Raw genomic sequence first — 21964 nt, 5'->3', positions numbered from 1 at the left:
AAAGAAGCTATACAGTGGTACCTCTACTTACGAATTTAATGTGTTCCGAACACACATTTGTAAGTCGAAAAAATTTGTAAGTCGAATCCCATAGGAATGCATTGGGAGAAAAAATTTGTAAGTAGAAGGCAACCCTATCTAAAAATTCGTAAGTAGAAAAAATCCTATCTAAACCGCATCCAAGATGGCGGACGGAGCTCCATTCATAAGTAGAAACATTCGTAAGTAGAGTTATTTGTAAGTAGAGGTACCACTGTACATTTCTTAGAAGTAAACCACACTGAATTCCATGAGTTCACTCCCTGATAGGTATGCATAGGATTGCAGCCTGAATTGGTTCATCTTAAAAGTGCCACACAGGATTGCTAACAGGGGAACAGGTCTATGGGGAAGTATTGTGCATTCCCCACCACCCCAAATGTGGAATGGGGAGATATGAAGTGGACTGAGACCTGGGAGACCAGGGTTAAAATCAACCATAAAACTCCCTGTGTGACCTTGCACCAGTCATTGTCTCTCAGCCTAAACTACTTAATGGGGCTACTGTGAGGAAAGCATGAGGCGAAAGAAGACCCAAATATGCTACTTTCAGCTCCTTGGAGGAAAGGTGGAGTAGATATAAGCCAGGGGTGCCCAAACTTTTTTCAAAGAGGGCCAGATTTGATGAAGTGAGCATGCAAGAGGGCCGACCAAAGGTGTTGAGCTTTTTTTTAAGGATTGAAGTTGTTGACCTTATTTTAGAATTTTACCCCAAAGTTGTTGACTTTTTTTTTAGAGCCCAGAGAAGGAACTGCCTGTGGGGGCAATCAGAGGGCCAGATTAGGCCCTCAAAACAGACTCTGGGCATGCCTGATATAAGCATAATACAGTGGTACCTCGCAAGACGAATGCCCTGCAAGACGAATTTTTTGCAAGATGAATGCGTTTTGCGATCTGATGGTGATCTGATGGTGACTCGCAAGACAAATTCGTTTTGCAAAAACTTCGTCTTGCGAATCACGGTTTCCCATAGGAATGCACTGAAATTTAATTAATGTGTTCCTATGGGCAAAAAAAGAAATTTCAATGCATTCCTATGGGAAACTGCGATTCGCAAGACGAATTTTTCACAAAACGAATTGACTCGTGGAACGAATTAAATTCGTCTTGCGAGGCACCACTGTACTGATAAATAGGGGGAAATAAATAAAAAGTCTTATATCTGGCAGGCCTGCTCCTGATTTTGGATTGCATTGAATAGAACACAGGCTTGCAAAGACATGCATCTGATTGGGTGGGGAAGCTCCCCGTAGCTCTGCCCCAATGCTGTGGCACTTCCAGCGTGTTTCTGAGGGACTTGGATTGATGAGAGTTCATTCCCAAAGAAACAAAATCAACATGGAAATTCAGAGGGGTTCCCTGGTACTCCCATTGAAATTTTCCACTCCTGGAGACAGGAATGGGGCATGGAGGTGATTGTGATTGGCTGTGCTGCCCAGAGATGTGATTGGCCAGCACAGGAGATGAAGCCTGTCCAGAGTGTTTTGTAATGTGAGATACTGTATCAAATATGAATGTACAGAGCAGAGAAGTGACTGGGCTGTATTGTTGGGGCTTTGAGGCTTTAGGGTGAGCAGTGCCCCTCTTGTTCTAATGGACCAGGCTCCACGGAGCAGGATAATTTTTTTGTGATTGTTTAAATTGCATGCTTGCTAAAAAAAACAACTAAAACCAACAGCAATATGAAGCTAAGGACCTTTGGTGTCCTGAACAGTTCAATAACCCAGTGGCTGTTATTGTTTGGCCCATGTTTCTTAGAATTTATTTATTTAAAAACAATACTCCATAATACCTAGTTCTACTCCCTCCCTCCCTCCCTCCCTCCCTCCCTCCCTCCCTCTCTCTCTCTCTCTCTCTCTCTCTCTCGTTCTTTCTCTCTTTCTCTTTGCTGGACGCAGCTTCCATCTTAGCCTGTGCGTACTATATAAATAGACAAGATAAACTTTGAAAATCCTAGGTGCTGAGCTGATCTCCTTTCATTATTTGCCTTTGAAACGAGGCTGACGCTACGCCTGATCACCCCAAGGCAGCGGGATGCCTTCAGTTACCCATAGCAACTTTCTGATGGCATATCCTTATCTGTGATAGATAAGTCTATTGAAAATTTCTGGTGTAGGAGTACAGATAATGCACCGTCTGCCACAGATTCATAGTGACAGCAGGAGAGTTTTCGGCTTCAGTCTGAAAAGCTTGCTTCTTTCAGGCACACAAATCGAGATGTCACATTGAATTTATTTTGTAAATGGGATGCAGCGTCCTTGCTGTGCATCCTCTTCTTAGTAGGGGGGAGATTTCCATTCCCCTCCCAAACAAATAACTGCAACTCCTTCCGTGTCTCAGCTGACTGGTGCTCTATTATTTCATACCCAGAGCAAGTTGTGTGTTGCCTTATGTTTGGGTTTGTTGTAAAGCCTTGTGTGCTCGTTCTGTCTTTCCTGAAAATAGCATTTTTGTACAAGCTGAGGACAATTAGAATAGAATTGGTTGCTGGGTTTTTGTTTTTTTTGTTTTTAAAAATCAGCCTCTTAGGAACACACTCTAGTTTTCCATTCTGCTGCTATTGAAAGAACTCCCTCTGGACAACCTGTTTCTTGTTTCTTCTCTACCACCTGACAACATGTTAACAGAATGTAAGGCCCACAACTTTTTTTTAAAAAATAGCCTGGCCCTTGTTAAAGGCTACTTGTCTTTAAAATCCCGAGATTGACTTTGGGCATTAATGATGTATGCAAATGCTAGAAGCATGGGGGTCATGCTTGCTGTGTTGATGTATAGCATTAACATCCAAACATATTGTAAGCTTCTTTTCAAAAATATAGTCTCCTTTCTCCCGCTTGCCATTTTACATAGTAATCCTGTACACACTTGCACACAGTGAAACTTTGCATAAAAAGGTAAAGGTGAAAAGTCAGCATGCATAGGATAAGAGTCGTAGTGGCTTTGGACAATTGTAAGCTGACCTATAAGGTTAGGTGTCCTTCTGTATAGTGGTACGGGTTTTCTGGAGAAATTTTGAACTGGAAAAATTTGCAATGCAAATTAGGCTAATTTGCATAGTATTGTTTGCATGGAACATGTACAGTTAACATTAGAAAGGTTACTGATGCCTTAGAGAGTGCTCTAATTTAGCATGTTTATTTTACTTTTATTTAGTAAGCAAACCTAAAAACTTTGAAACTGTTCAAGATTGCCTAGCATTGAATTAGCAGTTGGCATCTATTTATGAACATGGAAAAGTAAAGCACTTACATTTTTCCCCAGCTCATATCACTGCTCTTTTGTTCTTTGAGGTACTGCTTCCCAAATTATTTTTCATGCAAGAGATCCCAGAGGCTGTAGCCTCTTTTCTTTCCAAAAGAGTTTCCTTCTAAACTTCCAGTTTATTTCCATCTTTCCATCTAGTTGTAGTTGTGGTTTATTCTGGTGTAGCCTTTTGTAATTTCACCTCCATGCAAAGTAGTAATCTGTGTCATCACAGCTTCCTAACTTGTGCATATCTGGACTGTGAAAATGGAATGTGGTCATGTTGATCTTCCAATATAACAATATTGGTCTAATGAACCATAGTTTATTAGTGTGACCCCACACACCATAGACTGAGAATGAGATTTGTGCTCAGGCACTCTATCTTCCCTCCCTCTCTTCTCATCCTTTTATGTGCCCAGCTTCAGTACCACTGTGGAGGAGGGAGTGCATAGATCACCACTCCACCTGTCTAATAGGCCATGGATTAAACTGCAATTGTTAGGTTTGAATGGGGCCAATGTGTCTTACTTGAGCAGGTAGTTCGGAAGTCTTCAGGCAGCGTGTTGAGAGAGGGAAACTAATTTCGGTTATATGTTGATGGTGATAAGTCCCTGGCTGAGTTTCTTCTGTTTCTTTAAAAAAGGGAGCGCGGACTTACTAAATTGCATAATCAATATTTTAAGCCCTACAGAGACTCTAGCAAATGGGAAACTAGCAGTAAGTGAAAGTACAAGGTGGATGAGGAGAGCACTTGATTTCCTATTTTACTTCTCTTGGTTCATGGGATGTGCTTCGGGCCTCTAAGCAAGTGAATGATTCCTCTCTCTCCCCCTTGAATAGCCATGCCTTACGATAAATCAGCTGGCGTTGGCATCTGCTGTGAATCACTGAATGGCCAAGGACCTTTTTTTCAGGGGGCAGGGGAGATGTTGTAGGGCCACGATAAGTAATCTTTAAGCACCGAAGCCATTATTCAATCTGATCACAAGAGCATGGGAAGCTGCCTTCTACTGCTTCAAACCAGTGGTCTATCTAGCTTAGTGTTGTTTACACTGACTGACTGAGCCTCTCCAGGGCTTCCAGGCAAGGTGCATTCCCAGCCCTACCTAGATATGCCAGAGGTGGAGCCCAGGGATCTTCTGCATGCCAGGCGGATGCCGCACCTTGGGAAGGTCATGGCAGCATTTCTCCAGATAAACCTAGGCATCTGTTCATGTTGATTTGCGTTTTGCAACTCAGGAACTGATATGTGTGAATTGCTGGGGGAGGCAAGGAACTAAAAATACATTTCCACTTTGCAAATACAACATTGCATCAAAACTGTGCCCACGTGGTTATTTCCCAAACCAGGTGGCGGTTGTGTGGAAAGAAGCCACGTCACCGGCATTGGGCGAGTGATGAGCTTTCTTTGAGCGAGAGCAGCTGTTCCACAACATAAACCCTGCTTGCAAGTGTGAACTGATACACAGTTATGATTTAGTAACTGAAACAGGCCGGCTATGTGACCTGGGGCTCCCCCCTCCCCCCTTCTTTTCATCCCAAACAGAGCATACTCATTTCACGTTACTGCAGACGGTCAGATGCAGCCAGTTCCTTTCCCCCCAGATGCTCTCATTGGACCAGGGATACCGCGGCACGCTCGCCAGATCAACACCTTGAATCACGGGGAAGTGGTGTGTGCCGTCACCATCAGCAACCCAACAAGGCACGTGTACACTGGTGGGAAGGGATGTGTCAAAGTCTGGGATATCAGCCAGCCTGGCAACAAGAGTCCTGTTTCTCAGCTGGACTGTCTGGTAAGTTTATCCTATAGAAACGGGAGTCCAGTGTTGAAATATAGGGACCTGGTGAATTTTAACTAGGTCATTAGCTAACATCTGAACCCCCTCAAAGGACCCCTAAGTAAAAGATGAAAGTTAAACGTTTTAGACAGTAAGTAATAAAAGCTAAACAATGGACCTTGCCAAGGATCAAATACCTGTTGGACCTTGAACCTTGCTTTCTTAGATGGAGCTCAGAGAGGTAGGGGTGGGTGGATAAACAAGCCTACTGAACAAACATAAAATTTACATTCATTGTTTCACCCACTCTGGCCTTTGGCCCTGCCCAGGTAGCCCCCTGAAGTTTGCCCCGATGAGCAAGCAGTTTCAGGCAAAGAAAGGTTCGCCGTCCCTGCTTTGCTTCTACATGGCAATGGCAGATAGAACTGGGATCTTGCTCTCAAGCCTTGCAAGAACCAGTGCCCACCTTCTACAGCTGCTTCATTTTCCCTTGTTGATTTTGGCACCCATTTTGCAGCCTTTACCATTTTGTACCCCCAGAAAGCTGGCAGTGAAGAAGTGAAACCCTTATGGGTCAGCAAATCCAGAGTTTAACTCTGATTGTGTTAAAGGATTGCTCAGGCTGATCTAAGCTGAACTGTTTGCCAGATGTAAAATGGTGATGAAGTGGCTTAACAAATGTGGCATTTGTACCAAATACCTAACTCTAATCATTGATATTTTAGGAACCTTTCATAAGGTTGATAAATATATGATTAAAAGGCCTTACTCCCAAGGTGCATTTTGGAACACTATTGTGTTGGAGGCTCCATGGTTGAAGACTGTTTTTCCTCTTTGCATGCTGTTCTGGAGCTTCTCCTGACATGGGGGGGGGGGTGGGGTTTGCACAGGGGAAGGGGAAAACAGCCCTAGTGGGAGTCTTTGCATGGGCTTCTGCTAACAGAACCAGAGAGTTGAATCTGACTCCATAAAGCTGTATGAAAGCAGTAATGTTGATGGTAGTTTTTAATGGGGGTGTTCAAGCCAAGTCCTATACTCATTGTCCCCTTGATGTGTCTTTTTCTGCTGCCACAATGTTACCTGACACCAAATATCAATGTCAGAAGAGAAGAGTCTCTTGCCATGACAGAATTTGGCTCTGTTGAATTAAGGGAAGTGTAGCACAAAGAAACACAAAAATAATTGATTTCTCCTTACTAGCACTGCATGATTTGTTACTAGTTTTATCCTCTTGGCTGCTTCAGAATTTTTATCACTCTAATGTGGCTACTAAAAATGAGAATCTTGACAACTGCTGCATTTATGGACTAAAACCTGAGATAGCTGGAGCCAGGGGGTTTTCTATTCCTTGATTCCCCCACCCCAAGCTTTTCAGCAACAGGTATTTTTAGGAACTTGGGATATTAATTATCAAAGAGAGCCTCCGTAACCACAGAGGGCGCACTGATTTTGTCCAAAGTGATTTCTTTAGTACTGCACCACACTCTTAGAAAACAAACAAACATTTATCTTGGATCGGGTTCTTTTTGCTATACTTAATGTGCAATAAGATGCTAGAATTGCCATCGCTCATATTGAAAACAATATAAAGAGTTATGCTTTCAAGAGAGAAATTCACTGAATTTTCTTAACTGCTGTCTCTGCTTAGATGTGAACAGTAGAAGACAGGACTGGCAGTGACTTGTGTGGGTTGGAAATTATATGCCCTGTTTGTGTAAAGCTACATAAACCATGGTTTATGAAGTAGGTGCTGAGTGCTCCTCCTTCGACATTCCCTCTACCCATTGTATGCCGACTTCAGCATGAAAATCCTGCTTTGTATTAAGCTGGAGTTCTCCTTCTGAGCTGAAGGATGATATGTTCCTGGCTTATTACCCTGGTTTGTGTTAGCTGACAACATTAAATCAGAGTTCCTTGGCTAGGACATAACAGGGAGCTCTGACTTAATACAAAGCAAGACCTTCATGCCAAAGCCTTTGCAGGGTGAAAGGAAGAGTGCTCAGCCCTGAAGCTGATGCAACTTTGAATGATTGTCCATGCCAGGCCAGTGAGGTTCAGCTTCAGAACTTGCAGTGCTTAAAGTCTGGCTATCGGATGAAAACATGTCATTGGCATTATTGCAGAGACTGTATATTAATGTCATTGTCTGTCCACAGAACAGAGATAACTACATTCGATCATGTAAATTGCTCCCCGATGGATGCACCCTGATTGTCGGCGGGGAAGCCAGCACGCTATCCATTTGGGACCTGGCAGCTCCAACTCCGCGTATAAAAGCAGAGTTGACGTCCTCGGCTCCTGCCTGCTATGCTCTGGCAATCAGCCCTGATTCCAAGGTCTGCTTCTCCTGCTGTAGCGATGGGAACATTGCAGTCTGGGATCTGCACAATCAAACTCTGGTCAGGTTAGTTGCTGCTTTTCAGCCAATTTCCTTCCATTCCCCCCCCCCCCCTTTTGTATGTGCAGTTACCATGCGGCAGTATTATACCATCATGACTGAAAGTGCTAAATTGCCTAAATTAGCAGTTCAGAGTGGGCTGGCCATTGCAGAAAATCAGCAAGATTTTCCTAGGAGATCTATGAAATTTGTCTGGGTTTGCAGACAAATTGGGTTTTGTTTTTGTTCCTGTTGTCCTACCCATTCCTTCTGTTGGATCCCACCGCCACTGTCACCAACCACTTGTATTCTGTTCCATTTCAGTTGAAGGCAGGGCAGTTGTAGCCTTTCAGGGAGGAACTAGTGCATTAGAGGTGTCCCGATGCCATCAAATGCCAAGAACTCTACCAAATACACCCATTGTGGCTACAGAAGCCTTAACATAGCCAGAGAAGTGGTTCGGGGAAAGGGCAGCCGGCAGAGATGGACCTCTGAATGACTCCAGAGGTCAGCAGACATAAAATTCTAATTACTTCCAGCAATCAGGAGGCTGTGCTTCTGAATCTCCCTTTGTACGGCAACTAGCAAGCCAGGAAGGGTCCTGTTGCCCTCCTTTCTTGTTTCCTTTGCACCTAGCTCAGAAGTTTGTACACGTGCTTAGCCATTTTCCTTGCTGAATCACTTCACCGCTTCATGTGCTCATCTGCTGTCTCAGCTGTAAACGTGTCTGAAACAAAATGCATGGATCTTCAAGCTGCACAATTTGGATATGGATGGAGAATTCAGCCTCCAGGGAACCTTGGTTTTCTTTTGTTTGTTTACATAACCAGATTCTAGTGCTTGTGGTTGTGGGTGTATACTCAAAAGTTTGTGAATAATGCACACTGAAACCCAGGAGCCTGGAAAATGCCTGAACAAGATTCTCAACAGCAGATGAATGGGCTCAATGCTCCACGTGCCTATCCAAATAATTATGCAAACTAGCAAAAATGGTAGAATAAATTATGCAGTATTTCTTCATTGCATAATTTTTGAGAATTGAGATTTTCTTGGTGCAAAATTTAGATTCTTCTATGTTTTAGTGCTAAGTGTGCAGTGCAGTACCTTTCCCCCTCCACTATACCCACATTCCACAAACCGCTCTTCCAGATTTCTGGAGCATGGAAGAAGCCTAGTGTCACGGTCCTTGTTTGGCTACTTCTGAGAAACTAGTACCACAGCCATTCTGTCTTTGAGGCTTTTATTTTGCCTGATATTTACAATGTGATTCAGTATCAAGAATACATGTCCGATCAGTCTGACGAAGATTCTCCCAATGCCTGGCGTCTGCTCCTCCCCCAGCATAGTAAGCGTGGGATTCCTGCCCTCCTCCCTTTGCGCCTGCGCACCTTGGAATGTCTTAAGTCAGGCATGAACTTAAAAGGGCGAGGCATCTCTCCGCTGGACACTTCCCCTGATCCCTCCCCCTGATATCCTGTCTGAGGTTGCAGTAAGGGCTCTAGGATGCTGCCTGAGCCAGGGTGCCTCTCTTCTGTGATTGTCAGGGAATGCTCACTGCTAGAACAATCCCTGACATCTAGTTATGTGTGTGGTGGCATCATGACCAGTCACATTCAGGATACAAACTCATGGGAGATTTGGAAACATCTGCCATGTTTCCAGCAGTCACTCACTTAGCTCGGATTTAGATAATGTTGTTTATTTACATGTAGTCACAAATCAACATCTCTAGCTTTCAAAAAAAAAAAAACAGACAAAAAACCCCAAACTGGCTGCTTGCCATCTTTGCTTCCCCAAAGCACGGCAGGTGTGCTCTGCAGACCCCTCTGAAAATGCTGAATGGCCAGAATATTAATAGCTCATTTTCAGGTTATCTGGTTGCCCTCAATTGCTTTTGGCATAGCATGCATCAGGGGAAAAGAAGAACAAAAAATGTTCTTTGGTATGTCTGCAAATAATGAGAGACTGAATAATTTCCAATTGAATTTGCTTCCACCAGGGACAGTTGACAATGTTATAGCAAAATTATGGTACTCCCTGCCCCCCTACTTCTCCCCTATTTCTATTATATTCAAATTATGGGCTGCTCCTTTGTCACTTTTGTTGTCTTCTAATGGGCTCTTTCAGGTTGGGTTCCTGCCTGACATGTTCCCATCTGACCTCTTTTAAGTTATCTGCTTTTTAATATACAGTATATATTAAATATATACCTTCTTGGTGGTGGCACCCGCCCTGTGGAACGTCCTCCCACCAGATGTCAAAAAGAAAAACAACTACCAGACTTTTAGGAGACATCTGAAGGCAGCCCTGTTTAGGGAAGCTTTTAATGTTTAATAGATTATTGTATTTTAATGTTTTGTTGGAAGAAGCCCAGAGTGGCTGGGGAAAACCAGCCATATGGACGGGGTATAAATATTATTATTATTATTATTATTATTATTATTATTATTATTATTATTAGTTCCCCTCCTGAACATAATGCCACTTCATGTTCCATATTCCTCAGGGCAACACACAACACTCATCAGCTTCAGCCCTACCAGCTAGCTATATTCCTGCTCTGCATCACTGAGACATTCCTGATGTTCTGTTTTGCTTTTTAAATAATAATAATCATGGAATATCTTGAGAATTTAAAACGACTCCTTTTAAAATCCAGTTAAATAAGGTAGGAAACACATACTAAAGTACTGACTCTGGCAATAGGAGATTAACCCTTTTTTAGTCAATAAAATGATGCATTTTGAGAGCTCAGATCACTTAAGAATGCATGTAGCTGGTTGGCTGTGTGCTGCTGGCAGGTGCAGCATTAAACTGTAGTTTAGTTTTTATGACAGTGTGCAAATCTTTGGTTGACCAAACCATTGAGTCCCTGGATTCCTTTAATGGAATACCCATCAAACAGGGATGGTCAGACCGTTCTGCCACCCCATCGCCTATCTGCAACCTTGCAAGTTGTGACGATTTGCTACGCGGCAGGCGAAACCCAAATGGCACCAGCCAATCAGCCAAGTTGGGAAGATTCCTGCCATGCCCCAATGACAGACGACACATGACGGCATAGCAAGGTCATGCGTGCAAGCCCTAAATATAGGGAGAGGTGAGCGGGTGTTCCAATGCACTGGCCCAAAAGAGGAAGCTCAGGGACACGTGCACGGGCTTAAATAGAGGTCCCTCGATACAAATTTGCTGGCATCCCATTGGTCTGATTGCAACCAGCATCGAGGGACCTCCAATAGAGTGTTGTGGCCATCCAATCGCTCCCACCCACAACACAGGGTCTGGTTAGGGAGGACCCGATTTCTACTTCAGAACTCTTTCAGAAACTATTCCAGTTCCCCTGGTGTGAATTCAAGGATATAAGTCTTACATTGTCCAGCTGGATATCTTTGAAAAAGGCCTCAGCATTTCTGCTGTAGGTAGAAGCCAGCTAACCGAAACTTTGTGGTTTGCAGCCTCAGTCTCTTGGCATCTAGTCCCTTTTGCCGCCAGTAACCAGTATTTTTTAAAACAACAACACCCGTTTAATGCTTATACTAATGTTGAGCTATCCCAAAGCTATTGGCAGTATAGGTACAAATGCACAAGGCAGCTCTTAAATCTTAAATAAAAATTAGAAATTAGCTCACAAATCCTGTGTGTTCTTTTCCTAGTATATTTCTGGCAGCCTTCTCTCACCAGCCCCCCCCCCCCCCGGAGGCTAAGTGACTTTTCTTTTTGCAGTCTCTAACACTTCCAGGTTTGGAAGGTAGGGAGTGTGATTAACATAATGTCCACATAAGTAATTTCCTTCCAGGCCTTCAGGATTAAAGAATGAATGTGTACGTACACCTCAATGTGAATGTCTTGGCAAGGCGGTGACTTTTAACTGCTCAAAATAGCTTTATAATACAACAGTGTTTGGTGGACCACAAGACCGACTTTTCATACATCTCAACTCAATTGGCAGCAGCCCACAATAAATCTCAGCAAGCACAGCCGACATTTGCACCTGTCTTGATACTAATGAGTGGCTATTTAAAGCATCAGAGTCTGGCTACTTAGCATTTCTGGACACTTACAGGATGAATGAGTCATCTTAATTATGAACTGGGCTGTGTGAACATGGCACTTAAAGAAAATGTCAAAATTCTACAGCAAGGTAGTTCAAAATTCAAGTAAATCCAAAACTTGCCACCTCTGTCGCCTTTATACAAATCAAGCAGCTTTCCATGCCCCCGCTTATTCCCCCCCCCTTGCTTTTTGCTAGTAATGGAAAAGGGCAAAGAGCTTTTCAGGGTACTGAAATCTTGACTCCTGGAAACTGGATCAGCTGAATATCTTGCTTCTAAAACTACAATGAAGCACTCTCTTGCTAAGTCGTATGCTCAGTGTTAGTTCATTTTCTTTATTTAAAAAATGCTTATATTATCTGGATGGTGATTATATGCCTAATTGCAATTTCTGCTTGTGTGTGATCCACGAGGTATCATGGAGTGGGGCATGAGAGGAATTCTGCCTTGTGTCTAAAGAGCAGCACATTTCCCTTGATATCTGTGTTTGTCTTAGCTTTGCTCTCCGCAATTGTGGCACCAACTGGTTTTCAGTCTTTCTTTACTGTGCTAATTGCATAGTGGACCGGACCTTTTCAGTAAGTGCACATTGTTGTCAGACAGTGAGGCTTGTTCACTGGAAGGATAAACCACAGCATTACACAATCACTTTATAAATCATAGAATCATAGAGTTGGAAGAGACCACAAGGGCCATCCAGTCCAACCCCCTGCCGAGCAGGAAACACCATCAAAGCATTCCTGACATATGACTCCTTGGCAGCAAATTCCACTGCCGAACAGCTCTTACTGTCAGGAAGTTCTTTCTAATGTTTAGGTGGAATCTTCTTTCTTGTAGTTTGAATCCATTGCTCCGTGTCCGCTTCTCTGGAGCAGCAGAAAACAACCTTTCTCCCTCCTCTATATGACATCCTTTTATATATTTGAACATGGCTATCATATCACCCCTTAACTTTCTCTTCTCCAGGCTAAACATACCCAGCTCCCTAAGCCATTCCCCATAAGGCATAAGGCATCATTTCCAGGCCTTTGACCATCTCAAATGTTACTTTTGAGAACGGAGAAAAGAGCTGCGAAAAGCACACTGTTCAAGACTCCCATATATTTAACTTTTGAATGGTCAGGCATGCAAGCCTTGCAAAATTGACTTTTAAGATGCATGGAGATAAAAGTAATGTCTGAAATGACTTCCAGGAGTGGCTTTGTAGTTCTTTCTGCTCACATCCCCTGTTGTTTGAACAGTTTTACGCATAGAGTACTTGTACTTTCTAGAAAGAGGTATGAAAGTGCTGGGCCAAGTTAGTGGCATACGTAGATCGTGATTAACTTCCTTCATACTGGCCTCTAATGCCACTATAGGACCACAATCACATTGTGTTAGTTGGCTGAGTTCATGCAAGAGAAGATAGATGAGCATTAATGAATGTATTCTGTCATGGAGCTTTCTTGGACAATAATCCAAGGTAATTGCTGGATGGTGAGCTCTAGATAGAGAATAACTGGGCACTTTAATGCATGTATCAATGGATGTCTTTTGAAAATTCTACCCTGCCTTTCATTGGACCACATGTGTAAGTTATGTATCATAAAAACTAAACCTAAACCATCAGATCTAATTCATAAATCAATGGGAGCAGCTAAAACACCACAGTTAAAATTCCCATCTTATAGCTGCAGAGCAGATCCGATACTGTCAGCCTGAACCTACAGCCTAGCAACCTGCCAAAGCATGAGCACATAAAGGGACATTTAGATCTTTAAAACACTTTCTGCCTGCTCTTCATTGTAAATGCAATTCTAGAGAGAGGGTTGCAGTTTAAAACACAAATTCATGAACACAACATAACAAAGATGGTGAACCTGTTGCCCTCCATAGGTTGTTGGACTCCAGTACCCATCAGCCCCGTCCAGCATAGCCATTGGTTGAGAAGAATGGGAGTTATAGTTCACCAATCTCTGCAAGGCCACACACGAGAGCCAGTGTGGTGTAGTGGTTAAGAGCGGTAGACTTGTAATCTGGGGAACCGGGTTCGCGTCTCCGCTCCTCCACATGCAGCTGCTGGGTGACCTTGGGCTAGTCACACTTATTTGAAGTCTCTCAGCCCCACCCACCTCACAGGGTGTTTGTTGTGGGGGAGGAGGGGAAAGGAGATTGTTAGCTGCTTTGAGACTCCTTTGGGTAGTGATAAAGCGGGATATCAATTCAAAACTACTACTAGTACTACTACGATACTCCCTCCTCCTCCTCCTCCTCCTCCTCCTCCTCCTCCTCCTCCTCCTCCTCCTCCTCCTCCTCCTCCTCCTCTTCTTCATTCCACATCCCTATAATACAATTATGATTTAAGAAAGGCAGGCCCATCCTGGCACTAAACCGCAACAAAGGTCTGGGCAAATAGCTTCAATTGTTATCAGAATCTCAGTAAGGACAGTGCCAGTTGTATCTTAAGAGGGTAGAGCGCTCCAAAGCTAGGGCATCACCATAAAAAAGGCTGTCTCTTGTGTTACCACACAGCAAGTCCGAGCTAGAAGTGGCACTGCCAAGAAAGGGAACCAACCCCTTTCTTGAGAGGGTGCCCAACTACAGCTCCAAAGGAGGGCATCTCACAGAAGACATCACAGTGTTCAAGCACTCTGCATATTTAGGTCCTGGCTCACACAGGGCTTTCTAAGCAACCACATGTCTATACTAGACATGGAGAAAGCTTGGGGTAGACTGGCTCACCTGTCATTTCCCTGAGCAAAGGAGGCAGCATGCGGTAATTTCCTAATGTGGGCTTCTGGAATAAAGAGCTTCTGCTTACTCTCTTGTTGCATACCTTGTGACTGGAGCAGCTTAGTTTTCGCCAGGCTTCCTGAGCAATAAGTATTGGTTGCCAATTTGTTGTGGTTCACTTCTTGCCCTTGCCTGTGTTGGTAAAAGTCAAGAGAAAATAAAAGGAGAGCACGAGCTGATAACTCCTTGAATTTTCAGACCAATGGCTCCAGACATGCCATGTTGATTCATAGGGTGTCCCATGGTAGTCATTCTACGCCTTCCTCTTTTGCTTTTAAAGCATGAAGCTGAAGCTAATTGCTGGTGGTAAAAGGCAGGCAGGCGCCTTAGAACATTCCCGTTTAGGGGTTAAGGAAGGCTCAAGCTTGACTCTCTGTTACCAAGAGTAGGGATTTCCAAATGCCGAGATTTAAAATGTAAAACATTGTTGAATAATGACGGCTGCTCACGACCTGCTTGCTACCAAGGGCATCATTTTGCAGGCTCAGCCAACACAAGTAAAAAGATTAGGTTTGTTGGATCTCTTCCTGCATGTTGTTTATGTAGCTGAAGTATTTTTTTTTATGTTCTTGAGTCACAGCTTAAACAAAGCCTATAAATAACTGGCTGCCTCTGTTTAGGCAATTTGTCCTCTGTGCTTTGAGTTTAGCCTAGGAGCCTGTTAAGGTTTTTTATTATTATTATTATTTCCAGGTGTCGTCATCGTGAATTACAGTACATTACAGTTTTTCAAACTGTCAACTTACCTTTTCCAAAATCTCTGCTAATGTTCACTTAGTTCCTGTTTAGACGATTAGTGGCACATTCCATGTGCTTTGGCACCTGCAAAAGAGTTTTGTGTACAGTGCGGTATTTTATGTCAGGTTGGGGAGGGAGCAGCCTCGCTGGTTGCCACACATCAGGTGATGTGGAGGAGATGACACACATACAGAGTCCAAAACTAACAACACAACAGTGTTTACCTTGAGTTCTGGCAGGAAATCATTATTCAATCCGGTTTGTTTTAACAGGCAATTCCAGGGCCACACAGATGGAGCCAGCTGTATTGACATTTCTAATGATGGTACCAAGCTCTGGACGGGAGGCCTGGACAACACTGTAAGATCCTGGGACTTGAGAGAAGGGCGGCAGCTACAGCAGCATGACTTCACATCCCAGGTGCCTAGTAGTCCTTACTGCAAATTTCAGACACTGACTAGTGTACTTAACAACTTCCATCTTATCTTGGTTATTAACTTTAGAGCGAAGTCAGAGTATTAATACTAGCAAAATTATCAGCACCACATCTGCTTTTATTATTCACATAGGCTTCTGGTATAGTCTCAGGCTGCTTTCAGCCAAAGCATTTACTGTGGAGCAGAGCTGTTATTGTTAATGAAGCATCCATTGCGGTAATCCGACAATGTTGGAATAAAACGGTATCTTAAAACACTGAACTCTGCTAAGAATGCAGTTTGGCATTTTTGCCTGGGATGGAGTGGTGAAAGCAAAGGAGGTGGAAATGCCCCAGAACACCGAGAGGGTGACACACAGCATGTGTGCAATTGCTTCACATAATGCAAAATTAGCATGCACCTTTTTTATTTAATAAACTTCAATGCTGCCATTTGGACTCAAACAATGATTTCTTGTTGTAAAAGAGATGCAAAATGACTTGTGATGGCATAGTCAGAAATAAGTCCTATTGAATTTAATGGGGCTTACTCCCAGGTAAGTTGTTTATGATTGTAGCCTTAGTTTATTGTCTCTTGTTTCCTTCCTTCCTTGCTAATATTTGCAAGAAAAATAAAGGGTCCTTTCTCTCTCTTTTAAAGATTTTTTCCCTTGGCTATTGCCCCACTGGTGAATGGCTGGCTGTGGGAATGGAGAGCAGCAATGTGGAAGTGCTGCATGTAAATAAGCCAGACAAATATCAGCTTCATTTGCATGAGAGCTGTGTGCTGTCACTCAAGTTTGCTTATTGTGGTAAGTTGGAAGAAGAGCAGCTCAAAGTCACCAGTATTTCTACAAGCCTATCACACCTGAGCTGAGGGCCTTAGGGCAGGCATGTCCAACAGGTAGATCACTGGACGTCTGTGGTAGATGGCTCCCCCCCCAAAGAAGCCCAACAAGTTTGGCTCCCCTAAAAAAAAGCTCAAAACCTTTGCCCTGCACCCCCCCAAGAAACAGGCCTTTCTCCTTCCTCAAAAAAGCTCAACAACTTTGATCTGAACCCCCTAAAAGGGGGTAGATCACTGCCAGTCTTTAACTCTGCGAGTAGATCGCAGTCTCTTGGAAGTTGGCCACCCCTGTCTTAGGGCAAGGCACCCGAATGCTTTCATTTATTTTGTTGAACAGCTGTAAAATAAAGGCAACACCCTATTACCAGCTCCCCCAGGAGGTTAGTGAGAGCTGGCTCATGCCTATAAAGTGGCAATATCATCAAAGCAGCTTTCATAGGCAGCTGGTGGCTCATAGTTTGCTTAGGTTGTGAGGCTATAGAATATTGGAATATCAAGAGTTTTGAATGATGCCCATTGCTTTACTGAGCTGGTTATGTCTTTTTAGTTAAATCATTTATATAAATCCACAAAGGTGGATTTGTCCTGGATGAGGAGAGCTCGGGGATGCCCTGCGGCTGATTTCAGGCACTCTGTGTTGGTTAACCATGCATCAAATGCTTGTCAAAATGACAGGCCGCTGGATTTAGCAGGCTGCTATACTGGTTTTCTGCAAAGTGACTTTGTGCAATCTCTCACAGCCCACCCCCTCCCGCCACCTGCAAAGCTGTTAACATGGGGAACATTTAAGGCATATGATAAAAGTGCTTTTAGATACAAAAGGATATGAAAATAAATAAATATGCAAGTCTGCCTGTTGGTGTCAATTATTTGACTGTGTTTTCATTGATGGTCACATTACAGGCAAATGGTTTGTAAGTACTGGAAAAGACAACCTCCTAAATGCCTGGCGAACCCCCTATGGTGCAAGCATATTCCAGGTAAGAAGAACAGCATATTGTGAAAGGGATTTGAACCTCATGGTGGTGGGTGAGGTGTAGGAACAAAGATAGAGGGCAGAGGGCCTTCTTGGTAGTGGCACCCGTCCTGTGGAATGCCCTCCCAGCAGATGTCAAGGCAATAAGTAACTATTTTACTTTTAGAAGACAACTGAAGGCGGCCCTGTTTAGGGAAGTTTTAAATGTTTAATGCTGTACTGTTTTAATATTCGGTTGGAAGCCGCCCAGCGTGGCTGGGGAAACCCAGCCAGATGGGCGGGGTATAAATAATAAATTATTATTATTATATATTATTACCAGTCTTACTCACAGTTGTGTCTCACACTTTCACCAAAGAGCTGAGGGAAGTGGACAAGGGGTTATGCTGTTCTGTGATGTATCTTAACACAAGTGACTTTTTAAACCAGAACTTGGTATGTTCTAGAAAAGAACAAACAAGAGGGACACGCCGGCACTCATACTGCGTACATTTATACTATAACTCTGTTCTTTTTCTTCTAGTCCAAAGAGTCATCTTCTGTACTTAGTTGTGATATCTCCGTGGATGATAAATACATAGTTACCGGCTCTGGAGACAAGAAAGCTACTGTCTATGAAGTTATCTACTGAGAAATTGTGTTGGAGACATGATGAGTTGAACTGGGCCAAAACATTCTTAATGTGTAGACATAGAAAGATTTTACCTTTCTTAATTAAAGAAAAAAGAAAAAAGAGGAAGAACTTGATTCCCACAATGTCACACAAAACTATTCAACGTGTATTAAACAGAAGGCAGCATTTCAGTATCCAGCTCCTGGATCGATGTGAAGCAAGAAGGCAAAATGGATTAATGTAGCATAGTTTTGATGGATTTTAAAAGCAGAGTCTGCTGAAGATTGTTGAAGCCTTTGGATTGGTTTTTTTTCTCTTTATGACCTCATAAAAATCATGCTCATTGCTTGAATATGCGGGATTATGTTTCAGCACTTGCAATTCCACCTGCATTCTTGTCTTGTGTAGAGCAGTGATATTGGATCAACTTGTTTCCTGGTTTTGCCTTTTGGGATATGGGTTTTTGTATTATTTGTTGAAGATCAAACATTTGTATAAATTGTAAATATATTTGGTTTAATACAGTAAAGGCTTTAGTATCAATAAATGGTCTCTTTTTTCTCTCTCCACCCCAATGCCCCTTAAGTAATTTTTTTTAAAAAAATCATTTTATGGTTTAAATTTTGTAACAAACTAGAGTAGAATTTTTGCAATATTTGATACGGTCTTTCTAGGGTGCATCAGATACTAGTCCCAACAAGAGAAGATCCATTGAAATTCAGAGGCATGACAAATTTGAGTCCATTACAGTAATTTCAGTGTGTCTCCTTTGAGTAAAACTTAGTTGGACACAACACTCTGTGTTGAGCTCTGAGGCTTATTTTACTACAAGTACAGTAGTTTTCTTCAAACAGATTGGATTCAGAATTCACATTTGTACTGCAGAAAATAGAAAAGCAATTACTTTTACATTCAGAAAATATCTGATTTTAAATTTTGAGGAATTGTTTATTCAAAACGATTGTAAGTGAATGTTTAAGGATTGAAATGCTACGGTAAACAAGCTGGTGGTTCGTATCCCATGGCAGTTTGCTACTATGCAGCAAAAAAAAACAAAACAAAAACAAGAGCAGCCCTATACGTTGCTCCTTCTGGGCCATTCCATTGCTTTCAAGGAAAGAAGCAGAGTCAAGGGCTTAGGGAAGAATTACAGTATTTTCCAAGTGCAGGCTATCTGCTTTTATGAAAGTGGTACAGGTTAGCAGTCTTAGAAAGTGAAGGAATTCTTTATGCTTTTTAAGGTTAGCTTTCATGGGCATTTGCCTGCTGGTTTGCTTTCTGGTGCGTTGGCCAACTTCTCAACATTGATGCAAAAATGTCACCTGGAAACCAAATCAACACAACATTGGATTAACTACAGACACAGTTTCCCATTTGGAACAGAGCCATCTTTCCCTTTGGGTTTACTGGCGCGCCTGGGCGTTGGGCGCTGAGGGGCACCCCACCAAGTGGGGGAGCTGCGCAGCTTTGCCAGCGGCCTCCCCTTTCCCTCCTGCATGCCCGCCAGCTGCACCCATCAACCGTATGGCTGGCGGGCGTGCAGCTTCCTTCCCAAGCCTCCTCCCCCCTCTACCCCCAACCACACACATATCCCCTCGCTTAACTCTATCAATGTCCCTTTTGTCCCCCCCCCTCCAACACCCTTCACATCATTGGTAGGTATGTAGGTGTCCCCAGCACCACCACAAGCACAGCAGGTCCCTCAGCAAAACGACCTCAGATCTCCTGGTTCAGAAATCAGCTACGGCCAATAATAGTTCCTGCCCTGCTGCCAGAAGCAGCAGTCTGTGGCGGAATAGCCTTCCCGGCAGCCTGCTCCACTGGCAGCAGGGCAGGTGGGTGGAACAAAACCGGAGGTGGGGGGGGCGTTCAGGTAAGCTGAGAAACCCGTTCCAGTTCCTCCTGTTATAACACACAGAGCCACGCACAGGTCCACTGGGGCTCCCTCAACTTTCAAGAATGGGCGTCTTGCCCATAGGAGCTAGTGGCACAGGGCACCACACCGCCAAGTTCTTCTGGAGGGCGCCAAGGAAGAGGTGAGGCTGGACGCGGCGCCTCCCGGCAACAGGTTGCTGCCCTCCGCCATGCTGCGCCGCACCAGGAGCCTCCTCTCTGCTGGAGGAGCCACCTTCCAGCCTGCCCACCGGGAGGGAAATGGGGCGGGGCGCTGGAGGGATTTTTGCACCACGGCGCTGGATACCCTTAAAACGGCCCTGATTTGGAAACACATTTCCTTTCTTGCATCTAGTGCCTGAAGAGACGTTAGTTTTCTTTTCAATTTATATGCTTATACTACCAAATGCATTTTATGGCAGTATGGAATGGTAGTAGCCTAATAGATATAACTCTGATTTCAGAATGTAAAATGTTAACTATTCTCAATAGCCTCATTTGATGGCCTTTAAATTTAGTATTGTTTCCTACCTATCAACACGTATCAGATGCGCAGCTATATGAACATGGGTGAATGAGCAGGTGTGGTTGTAGCATTTGGTTCTGGGGCATAAGGCTCCGACATTATGCTTTTTAACCATTCAAAGTCCTGTCATGTATCGTATCAAGACCCTGATGTTGGGAAAGATTGAGGGCACTAGGAGAAGGGGACGACAGAGGATGAGATGGTTGGACAGTGTTCTCGAAGCTACGAACATGAGTCTGACCAAACTGTGGGAGGCAGTGGAAGACAGGAGTGCCTGGCGTGCTATGGTCCATGGGGTCACGAAGAGTCGGACACGACTAAACAACAACAAATCTTTCTCCCATCACCCTACTGTTCTTGGACTTCATGGTTTCTTTGCTTTTCAGAAAGTTTTGCAAACCAAGGTGCTTAAAGGCTTAGAAAAGAGTCAACGGCATGTGTTTTTTAAGTGTGATGTCTCTGGCTCTCGGGATAAATAAAAACAGGAATATGCAGATATACAGAACCCTATTTCCCCCCCCAGAAATTGGGAATGGATATGGCTGCTGGTAAGTGAGTGCTTAGGTAGATTAAGTGAATATATAGCGTGCCCAATTTGCATAATTCATAATTCTGTTGCAGAATTGGAGTTTCTTGTGACATTACAAATTGTCACAGAATTCCATATGTTCTTGCTCTGATCTTTCAGCAGCATTTTATTTTGATGGCTTGGTCCAGAAAGATACCGTTATGAGGCTTAGCATAATATGCAATGATATGGCTATCTTTTTTTAAAAAAATAAAAAATATTCTGTCTATCACATTCTCAGATGAGTTTGTGTACATGCTGCTTGACCCTCCTGAAGTAGATTTACAGCAACCAGTAATAGTTGACACCAGGAGGCTGATTCTCCTCTGCAATTTTCAGTTTAAGGCTAAAACTTCCCCCATTTTCCTTGTAGTGTAGAGACTGCTGGTAGCATCAAGCTTTTTTTGCATCACGTAGATAAACACTAGTTACCTAGCTGTTTCCAGGTACAATTTACAGTACTGGTCTTGACCTATAAAACCCTCAGTGGCTTGGGACCAAAGTATACCAAGAATTTCCTTTACCTCTACAAAGATGCCCAGACACCATGATCCACTTTGCACAGTTCTCCACTGTCTGATATTTGGCAGGTGACACAAGAGATTGGAATTTAGAGCGGTCTCCTCTGAGCGGTCTGCCTGGATTCTCACCTTTCAGAGGACAGGGAAGGCTGTTAGATTTCAGTGAGCTTTTAATAGGTGCTGTTTTTAATCTGTGGCTGTTTCTGACTTGAGTAGCTTTTGGTTTTTATTGCTTTATTTGCATCTTTTTATTGATTGTTAGCTGCCTTGATGAGGTGTCATAAAAAACCTAGGGTAGAAATACTGTAAATAAATAAAACAATGGCCACGAAACAGAGATGCACACATAGCACAGTGACCTGTTACTTTAATCATGTTTTGTTAAATGTTGGCACCAGAATCTCCAATAGTGCTCCAGTCCTGGGGCTAAAAGCATCCATACCCTGCCTGGGCCTGCTTATCACCATCCTCTTGCCATTTTACCAGGCAGGAATGCATCTTTGAACTGTGATATCATACCTCTTACTAGCCTGGATGGAGAGGTGTATATTCCTGACCATCCCCCTCATTGCTAAGTGGGCCCTGAAAGGTTACCCATGA

At 43.4% G+C, this 21964-nt stretch overlaps 1 protein-coding gene across 2 annotated transcripts in view; it reads left to right on the top strand.

The window, feature by feature from the left end:
- LOC118076675 (transducin-like enhancer protein 1) overlaps positions 1-18403 on the top strand; it is a 77748-nt gene extending 59345 nt beyond the window's left edge. For both annotated transcript variants that reach the window (XM_035099517.2, XM_035099516.2), the window contains exons 15-20: positions 4832-5081; positions 7223-7470; positions 15278-15425; positions 16082-16232; positions 17171-17247; positions 17767-18403. In XM_035099517.2, coding sequence (XP_034955408.1) covers positions 4832-5081; positions 7223-7470; positions 15278-15425; positions 16082-16232; positions 17171-17247; positions 17767-17874 — 982 coding nt within the window. In that variant the 3' untranslated portion in view covers positions 17875-18403. The remainder of the gene's footprint in view (positions 1-4831; positions 5082-7222; positions 7471-15277; positions 15426-16081; positions 16233-17170; positions 17248-17766) is intronic.
- Positions 18404-21964: the final 3561 nt, after the last annotated feature.

This window comes from Zootoca vivipara, chromosome 11 (assembly GCF_963506605.1).
Source record: "Zootoca vivipara chromosome 11, rZooViv1.1, whole genome shotgun sequence".
In the NCBI taxonomy this organism is placed as follows: domain Eukaryota; kingdom Metazoa; phylum Chordata; class Lepidosauria; order Squamata; family Lacertidae; genus Zootoca; species Zootoca vivipara.
This window is presented reverse-complemented; position numbering and strand designations above follow the sequence as displayed.